The sequence below is a fragment of the Charadrius vociferus genome, unplaced genomic scaffold (genome assembly GCF_000708025.1).
Source record: "Charadrius vociferus isolate BGI_N301 unplaced genomic scaffold, ASM70802v2 scaffold348, whole genome shotgun sequence".
NCBI classification, from domain to species: Eukaryota; Metazoa; Chordata; class Aves; order Charadriiformes; family Charadriidae; genus Charadrius; species Charadrius vociferus.
In genome coordinates this window covers 101,749-112,177 of record NW_009649581.1, presented here as the reverse complement: position 1 = coordinate 112,177, position 10,429 = coordinate 101,749, and the positions used below count along the sequence as shown (strand labels likewise).

General features: G+C 37.5%; 1 protein-coding gene across 1 annotated transcript in view; it reads left to right on the top strand.

Annotated features, from left to right (window-relative positions):
* Positions 1 to 1,987, top strand: part of STEAP1 (six transmembrane epithelial antigen of the prostate 1) — a 6,940-nt gene extending 4,953 nt beyond the window's left edge. Inside the window, exon 4 of the mRNA XM_009890356.1 lies at positions 1,373 to 1,987. Coding sequence (XP_009888658.1) covers positions 1,373 to 1,630 — 258 coding nt within the window. The 3' untranslated portion in view covers positions 1,631 to 1,987. The remainder of the gene's footprint in view (positions 1 to 1,372) is intronic.
* The last annotated feature ends 8,442 nt before the right edge of the window (positions 1,988 to 10,429 follow it).

Genomic DNA, 10,429 nt, shown 5'->3' with positions numbered 1-10,429 from the left:
GGTGGTATTGAACCAGCCAATGCTGTTCCCATACAACATGGGATTCCACTACACAAGCAGAATTGCTTCTTGCTCCCCTGGAGCTGTTTTGGCAATTCTTTACTGCCTGAGCAGTACCAGGTGGCTGGAAAGTCCAGGAGAAGGCTTCTGCCCTATAATACGTGCCAAGGTTTTCAATCTGCAGCATTATTAGCTGCATAACACCCTCCAACAAGGTGCATTCTGAAAAGGAGACATTTTAGAACAGATGCATAATCAGATCCAACCAGTCCTGAGTTTGCTAAAGATGTGTTTGTTTCATTCACCTAAGTATCAGGTTTGCTCTTAGTTCTCCTGTATTATATGCAGTAATAATCAGGGGAGGTTCTGCTGACATCAATATGATCGCACTAGAGTTACGCAAGTGTTGAATTAGGTCCCCGAACACCAAAATCTGAACATTCAATGACCTTCAATGACCAGCTGGCATTTGAAAATTTCATCCGAATTTCAAAAGTAGATCTGAAATGTGTCTCTTCCTACAATTAGTGATTTGAGATTCTGCCCACTTGCATCATTTGTAGGAAAAGTTTTCAGCTCTACAGAGAATCTATATGGACAGGTCTAGTGCACGATTGCTTTCAGTATTAAATTAGCATGTGAAGAAACCCAGAAGAGTAATACTAATATATTGGATTAGTTTTATAAACAAATAACCTTTGTACTTGAAAATCAGATTCTGTAGATTTAGCACTTGGAAAGGCAGTGTTTGACTTCACTGATGACTAATTCCATTTTTCTAACAATATCAAGATTGTTATGCAACAAGAAACTCAAAATTACTAGTAACTCTAGCATAAAATTTCCTTTACTCCTGAATTTTGTAGACATCCTAAGCCCAATTTATCACTGTAAGTGGACTGAAAGACTTCAGTTTCCTCTAGTTGTGCAACTGCTTTTGTTATAGTACTAGACTTATTAGAGTTTCTAATTGACTGTAAAATTTTTCTTTGCAATCAATTAAGCCATTTATAAATCTGCTTTTGAACTCATAATAATTTATCACAGAAATGAAGTAATTTAGGATACAGATGACATCTATAAATTGAGGTATTGAGAACTGACCCTTTTTCAAGAATAGCTGGTAATCCATGATCTCATAGCAATAGTTGAAAAATGTGCCTTATCTGTTTTCTCTTATGGTGGCATAGAGGGGTACAGGTAGATTCTTGAATTAATAGTTCTTAAATTTTAGTTCAAAGCCAATGGTCTCTTTTCTTTGACTTAAGTGTGTTGGTTGAGGCCCTTCCTGATTTCTGTATTTGCTTAACAGAGTACTCTTTTGGGCAAGTAGGAAAACATAAATAGCTTACTATTTTCTTTCTCTTTTCAGAGCAAGATGGGATATTTAGCTCTGCTGCTATGCACTATTCACGCACTGGTGTTTGCTTGGAATAAGTGGGTTGATGTTAACCAATTTATCTGGTATACACCACCTTCATTTATGGTAGCGGTTTTTCTTCCTATTGTAGTTCTGCTTTGTAAATGCATACTGCTCCTCCCATGTTTTAGGAAGAGGATAAAAAAGATCAGATGTGGTTGGGAAGATAACACACAAACCAATCAAACCAGCATGACTTCCAGACTGTAGATCAAATATGGACATTTTCTGTCTATGTATGGACATTTCCTATGTCTATGTTCATGTCAAGGCCATGAAATGTTCACTTGTGAGACTGTTTTCATATTTTCCATAGATGTTTCTTTTTCACTTTTCATTTCGACTTCAGAAGTATGGGATACTTGATGCAATTTGGACCTTTGCTAAAACAGAAGGTGGAAACATTCATTGTACACTTTAATCTATTTGGTGTTCTGGCATTTGATCGTTTCTTTCTTCTGACTCACTGCTTTTAGAAACCGAGGGCTTCATTGCCTCAGTCATAATTCTTTCACAGGCAAAAGCAATCATAAATCATTGCTCTAGATGACCACAGAAAGTAAATAAGAACAGAACCCTACAGAACCCAGGAATGCTTTCTGCTTCCCACAACCATGTTTGTCCCTTTGTTAAATCTCTGTATTATAGTGGGACAACAACTAGCATATTTATCATCCCAATCCCTCTTATTGCTTGCATCCTGTTTCACTCTGCAGAATGGGGACTTTGGCACATGAGCCAGACAGAAACTGTGTATTCCCACCAGGTCTTGGACTTAGACAATTGGGCAAGCAGAACTGCAGGGAATGTAACAAGGTAAATCTCTCCTGAGGCTTGGGCACAGTCTAAAAAAAGAGATTTTTCACTCAGATCTCCATCTTATACTGGACTAGGTGTGTCTCTATTTACTTAAAACGATAAAACATTTCCCATCTTTTATTCCATGAACACGTTCTTTTGTTTCTGATGCTGGATATTTTCCATGCTTTTGACCTAAGCCTGCAGCCCTTGACATGTGCTAAACTTTATTCACACAAATTATTCCAGTGGGATAACTCACGTCAGGTAAATGTGTTTTGCTGTTTATTCTAGGGCCAGCACAATTGTGTGACTGGAAGAAAAACGTTAAAAATAGGGATTTGAATCTTGACATTGATTTGGTGAGATTTTAATGTAAAATGGCTTCTGAATGCATTTGCTTTTACAAAAATTTTCATATAAGTTAATTAAACCTCACTTTCCTTACGTTGCACAGGTCTGGCTGAATGTCTTTAATTAATAATTCATTTGATGATAGTATCTATTTTTAAATATGCTATGCAGTAGTTAATATTTTTACCCAGCATCAGGAACATTTCTGCCAGTCTCCCTGCATGAGTTGACTAGGACATGGACTGATGATGCCACCTATTGCTGGGATCATCTGAATGAGAATTGTAATTGGTAATGGCTCTGGTATTAAAGCAAATAGGAAAACAATGTATGCATAAAAAAATGTAATACATGGTGCTAATGATTCTGCAGTGAATGATTCTGTTGTGGACTTGGTACACTGAGCATACATAACAAATTAAATAGCTACAGGGATGCTACATTTTGTATTTTCCTGGTTATAACTCCATTCAATTATTGCAATTTAAAAGTTGGCCTTGTTATTTGCACTTAATGTAGTACTGTGAAAATAGCTGGCAGCATGGTGGCCTGTATAATATAGACTGAAATGAGTGGCATTGTGTATCAAATCAGTAATGCATGACAGAGGCAAACACTCTCTAAAACACAGGAAACTAGTCTGCAATGTGAATCTAAGAAATTTCTAACAGAACAGGAAAAGTGTGGTTGTCAATGCATTAGCATTTACATTTCTATAAATGAAATACATAAAATATTTTAGAAGTCATATTAGGGAAAAAGAGTAATATATGCCAAAGGCTTATTCAGAATATTACCTGCACTTTGTCAGGAATCATAAAAAATTAATAAAGTTGTTTTTCTAATGGAACAGGTTAAGGCAAGTGCAATGATAAAGAAATCTCTTTGTCTCCAGTATTGTCCGCTAGCGTCTCATAAAATGTGCTCAAACCTACTACTTAGTGCAAAGCTGAGACTTTAAGTACTCCAAGCAACCCCTGTATGCATCCATTGAAAAGAATGACATTTGGTTTTATAGAAATATGTGCTAAATTGTGCTCTCCAGAATCAGCCTTGCTGCTCCCTTATTTAGAAAGTCTGGAGAATTTAATTCAATCTCCAACTTTGTTAAATTCTGGTCAAATAGTTGGACTAATTGGTTACAGCTGGTCATAGAAGCCAACCCTTTGACACAAAGGAATATAAACAGCTTCAGGGGTAACAAAGCATGCAGCACAGAGAACAGAACCTGGCCCTTGATAACTGAAAAGAGGTGAATGAAGACACTCCATGGAAGAAGCCATTCAAAGCTATTCATATGGTATGTATAAAACAAAAAAAACAAGGCAAATTAATATGTGTGTGCATTTAGAGAGCAAAATAGTTCAAGGGAATGATACTGGCCTTCAAGGATTTTCACCTTATTATCACCATTACCAACTGAAATCTTTTGCACAAGGGTCTGTTATGGATCAGCTAGATCAGTGAGCATCGAGCAGAGGAGTATGGTCAATGTGGTTATGAAGTTAACAGAAGCTGGAAGTTAAATTTCCGTGCCTTTGGAGTCTGCATCTTACTGCACAGCAGTAGGTTTTAGGCCACTAAGTCACTTTTGAAAATGGGACTTTGATGCCAAAGTTGGTTTAGTCCCTCTGAAATTTTTGTCCAAGTTCTTAAACCATTTTCTCTCTGAATCTGTAAGATATTGTCTAATTTGGAGACTAACAGACAGACCCTTATTGCAGAAATCACTATAGGTACCACCACTAGAAAACAGACCAAGAACTCTATGAACATGTAAATATATTATCTGTATTCATAAAAAGGTTTTGAGCCATCTGTTCTAATACATCTTTATCCAAGAGGTGGGAAGGAACTGTTGTCCATACCATTGTATTTAGTGCGTAAAATCAGAACAAGGCAAATCACAAACACAGAACTCCTTCAGGAAGTACTAAAGAAAATGTATATACATGTACATCTTTATTTATCTTCCACTCATGGTGCAGCAGTGATAAATTTAGATAAATTTAGATTCATCTTGCTTCCAGTGCTGATAAATCGTGTCCTATTGTAATCATATCCTATCGTAATACCCTGCTCTATGCACTTATTTCAAAAGGTAATGCAAACTAGTGTAACTTCATTAATTTCAATCTGTTAATATGGGTTGAAATACTAACAGAAATTACAGGTGAAAACCAATTTCAAGATCATTGCATACTATGCAAACTGACCTTTTATGCTCATCATTCAGCTGGGGACATTAAGCACATTTCAGATTTTTCTCTTTAGCATTGGCCAGGAGCAAACCCAGACGTGTCTTCTACCAGCTGAAATTTGCATACAATCTATGAAAGCTGTTCCCAAAATCACACCTGACATCTAGACATTCAAGCAGGTTTTTCCCTACTGATTGTCTCAAGTAGGACCCAGGTTTTCTGTGTCACAGCTAGCCATTTCTCTAGAAACCACCGTTGAATGCTTATAGCCAGAAATTGAGACCTCATATCAAGCCTTTTCTCTGCATTGTAAGTCTTCAGTAAACTACTACTAAGTAACTCGGTTCTCAATCTGCAGAACTGGAGCAGTAACACTTTATAGGACATTGCAACAGTGTTTTCAAGCTTTTAAGACATTCAGATACAATACTGAGGGAGAAGAGTCATGTAAGGGCTATAAATGGCTACAGAAGACAATACTGTTGACAGTATTTTTTTTTCTCCCTTTGTAATAAACATAATTTAGTTCATCACTAATTAAAATAATTGCATATGTACCTTTTAATTTATGTATGTTTATGTACCTATTTCAAAAATCAGTGTATTAATATGCCTATATACTACTACAATACATAAAATCAATGTGCGTGCAATTTTTTTGCACTTATTTGTATACACTTTTATACAACAGTGATCATTAAATGATTCAATGTATGCTGTATCTGCCATTGTGTCATACATCCAGGGTATAAGGGTAAACGGGCACAGTAGGCTCTAGAAGAGCTGCTGCCACAAACAATAAAAATGTCAAGGGGAACCATTGTCCCCATGCTGTTGCCAAGCCTGGAGTCTTCAAAGGAGAGAAGACAAAGATGTGAAAAGGAAAATGGACACATTCATAGGGGGATGTAATGGAAGCACATTTTTCCTGACAGATCTTTTAACTGACAGATTGCATATTCTAGTATTCAGAGGAGATTTTGTGAGAAAGAACAAAAAGATGAGCTAGTTGTGGACTGCTTTGGAGGGATACCTGTGATCTGTAAAAACACTGATTAAAGACCAGGAAAAGCCCAAGAATGGTGAGGGCATAGAGGAGAGGAAAGGAATACAGGCATATCTTGGGGTAAGAATCCATCACAGTAGTGTAAGTGGTTTTGCAATGCCTCTACAAAGGCTGCAAAGTACTTCCTGCAATTGTTATACGTCCCCAATGTACTTAAGTCAGAGACACAGAATTGAAACTCTGGAGAGATAATCATAAATTGTTGAAAGGACTTGAGGAATTTTATGTCAAATTTACCTGGGGTAGCCAGATCCCAGAATACTATTCCCAAGAAGTGGTACCAACAATCAGTGCCCAGAAAGCTAGAGCCAGGGCTGTGCTGGCTATGATTTAATGTAAATTCCTGTTGACAGCGGCATTTACTGTAAGCAGGCCCTCCCTTTGGCCACTTTTCTCTGTTCTCTGAGTTCTGCAAGTGTTTAAAGCTGTGAAGTTAATCAGACCAGGCAATTGGATCCAGTTGAAAAGTAGGGAAAAGCAGCAGGGAAAAGAATGATTCAGCCAGATCCATACACTGGTCTGATTCACCTGACAGCCATGCACGTATGCCAGCAGGAAGGACAAGAGGAGAAATGGCATAAAGGGGCGGCTTAACTTAAACCAGCTTAAACTGCACGGTTGCAAGTGCTCCAAAAATTAAAAACTATTTCATCCTGTTGCAATAGCAAGAATGTTTCTTTGCTTCGCTCATTTGTCACTTTCTTAGTTTTCAATGAATCAGTAGGCAAAAATGTGTTCTAGAAATTGTCCCCAAAACCGTACAAAACTGACTGACCTCTACATGACTGTGGGCTGCATGGCTTCATTTGTAGAGATGATGATCTCACGTCTTCCCTTCTTTTCTGCTGCATCAATAGTTTCTAGTCCCTTGATAACATGAGATGTTATGTTAACCATTTTTTAAATTCAGACTAATTTCTGTTAAGCTGATTTTCTTAAAATGGCATTAACGGAATCATTTAAAAGAACAAAAGAAAACAACAGATTTTTGAAAACATGCTGAATCTACCCCTGGAGAATATAGTCTGTTTTGTCTGCCAATGGCTGAGCATTGCCACGTTGGTTTTTTTTTTCAATAGTGCCAGGATTTCTTGATCCCATCATCATGCTCTGTTGCTGATGGCAAAATAATTTCTTTTGCTGACACCTTGGACTCCTTAAAAAAATCTCATTGAATTCAGTTGCATCAGGGTTTAACTTTTGCATCATTGTTTGAACTTTTCCGTAGATTGAATGTAACATTTGAATGGGTGTGGTGAGGCTAATTTATTAAGTATACATAACAAGTTTTCAGAGATTTTCAAATGAAAATATATAAAACCAGTCAGTGAACCAAACTCTATAAATTTATAAAAAAAGAAGACCACAGATACTTCCAATAAAGGTGATGCAACAGAAGATACAGTTGTCTTTTTTGTTTGTTTCTTTTCATGTATATTTCATCTTTGTAGCATGAAAGTATATTACTGAGATAAAAATGCTGTGTCCTTGACTTGGCTAAAGATGTGTAATTCCTGTGGGACTGGTAGAATACTACAACTGGTACTGATAGAAGTATTTGGTCCTTAAATTTCACCTTTGGGAGTCACTATTAAAAAGGAAGTTAAGCAAGTGTGGAGTTTGTTGAACTAGACAGTCTTGGAGTTTGCAGTCATGCGCAGTCTTTATATACATGCTTACACTGTTTTGTTGGATGTGCTCTACTGAAAAAGAATGTTCCATGTGAATTTCTCCATTACTTGAAGTGTTGAGAAGTATCTTATTGCTGGACTTGAGGAATGGCCACGTAACCCATCTCTAATTGTTCTTGCCTGTCCACCTGTACCTATGCATATACCAGAATAACTTAACAGTGCATCTCATTTATTCAAAAATATTCTAAGTGTTCTAACAGGAAATCCTAAAAAAGGAATAATAAAAAAAGAAAAAACAAACCAAGAAGCCAGAATGGGAAAAAAATGAGCCACTTGCGGGGTACCTCAAGCATCTCTGCAAAAGTTTAGCAGTCTAACAACTGCTTGATGGCACCCGTAATTAAAATAATGATGGCTTTCTCTTGTGCTTTCCAATTTGCAATAGCCTTAATACATTCACAAGGATATAAACATCCTAAATTATTTATTCCCAGATAATTAATTACAGACAAAAGGGTATTCCGGGGCAGAGGAAGGCTGGGACTGTGAAGCAAAGAGGCATTTACTTCCTGGTAAAGCGTACAGTATGTTGTGCTAAATGAAGGAAAATGTTTATGTAGGACACAATGAAGCTAAGCCACTCTTAAACATTACTTATGCAAAATAAGGAACCAGCTGAAACCGGAGAATTAGATGGTGCGTTAGACTACATTCAGAAAAGTAATTCCTAATAACTTCTGTTTTATCCTTGTTCTGATATCACTATTCTATTGCAAATATTTAATCCTCATCATTTAGTTCTTGCAGAGGCAAAATTCCCAGTGAAATCAATGGGACTTCTACTTGGCTATTCAGAATCAGGTTTGTCCCCTGCAGTGACATAAATATTTCAGGCCTGCCTTCTCCTTGATACAACTGCCAATAAATTGTTCACCTTCTCCAGTGTTTGAGACGGACTCTGTTCTGCCGTGCACCCTCCATCAAGACAGCGTTATCAAGGGAACAGCACTAAAATTTATTACCGTTTCCCCATTACCAGAGCCTGGCCTGGAGCACTGCCTATCGCAACACGGCAGTTGAGCCACAAAAGCCCCTCCTTACCAACCGCCCAGCTTCATTCAGACCTGTTTTAACATCCTATGCTTGCTTAGTTATTTCTAAGTTCCTCCCTGAAAACTCTTCCATATAATTGGGTTTTTACACCTTTCTGACAGTGAGGTGCTAAAAGAATAAGGGAAAATTGGTGATGGGGAATGCCAGTGGTGAGGAAGAGGAAAATGAAGTACATAGGGCAAGTGGGAATGGGATACACTTAGCTACTAGAATGAGGTGAGGGTTGGTGAATGAAACAGGGGGAAACAGAGCCTGCAAAAAGGTTGGGAGATGAAAGGGCGGGTATCAGGTACTAACTGACCCTTTTAATGCCCTTTTCCCTCCGTTTTCTCATTCTGAAAGGACTTTGCAGGCATGTACCCTATGACACCACTAAGACAAATATGGATGTGGGAGGAGAGTACAAAATACAGTAGCCAGGCTTGCACACTCTCCTTAAATAGCATTTTGTTTTGCTGCTCTTGAACATGTACTAATGGGTTAGATAGGCTATTGGTCTAACCAAGTAGGGTGTTTCTCATGCTCCCATACTTCGAGTATACTCTCAGACTGATACACTCCTCTAAGTTTTATGGCTGGAACACAAATGTGTTGGAAATGACAACTTGAATCCAGAAGAAAAAGCTACCGCCTTGATCTTGAAAAGAACTGCTTAACTCTCAGGCTCTGTAGCAACTCACTGGCCTCAGTTCATTTCTGTGGAATTAACTACATAAATCTTGACAGGACTGGGAACAGAATTAGTATTTCATTGTTCTATAAAGATACAGATTTTCCTCTCACGGTCCAAAGTTGCTGTCGAATTATCATGGTTTCATTTTTATTTGTCAGGGAATATTTTGCACAGCTGGCATGGTCCCATTCAGTGAAACAAAATGTTCAGAATAAACTAACTGAAGACCTAACTTATGACAATGTATACGTAATAAAGTTACAAATATTTCACAAGTTAAATGATATATTTCTACATGTTCACAACCATGATGCTACATACTACACAGTGTGATCCTGATTAACTTTCATTTTGCTTCTGCTCTCAAGAAAAACCTGTGGTTTGCAGCTTTGTGAAGGAATTTTGAACTCAAAGAGCTAAAATCCTCTTAGTAAAACAAACACGCTAGTCTTAGGCTGTCAAATGGTGGTGAAGCCACAATCTAGCCTATGCTTCCCTCAACTACTTTAGTATTCAGGCAACTATTCTTGTCTTTTAAATGAGTTTTTCAGTTTTGCAATATCCGTGCTTCACTAGGAAGGACATACGTCTGTTCTTGGTTAACAAGTCAACAGACTGAAAGTTTTGCTCTGGATTTAATTGTTTGCATTATAAAAATAATCCTTTTTTCGCCTGGCTTTGAGTCCAACAATTGTTGCAAGCACAAGATCACACTTTTAGAACCTACTGTCTCACTTTGTAGATGCCTTCTAACATGAGCAGCCACAAACCAAGAAGAAAAATTCTGACCTTCTATAATTTACATCACAAAGCAAATGTTGTTTCAGACTTACAGGGAGAAGTAGAAAGGTCATACATGACCTTGTGCTCCATACGAAGCCAAGAACAAAGGTCCTGAAACCCTTTAACTGGGCTTCAACAATAGCTATGGAAAACCATAGTCAGAGAAAGCTAGGAGAGGTTTCCTTCCTTCAGCTTCTTGCTGGTGAATAAAATTAATCTGCTAGATCATAAAAGCAGAAACAACCCTCATTGTTTTTCTACTTGGATTGCCTTAGAAATAGATTTGTAAGCCTGGATCTCCTGTACTTTTGGTTACTTTGGATTTGGTTTTTGTTTTGTTGTTGGTTTGTTTGTTTTGGTTGGTTGGTTTGTTTAATTTTTTTTTGT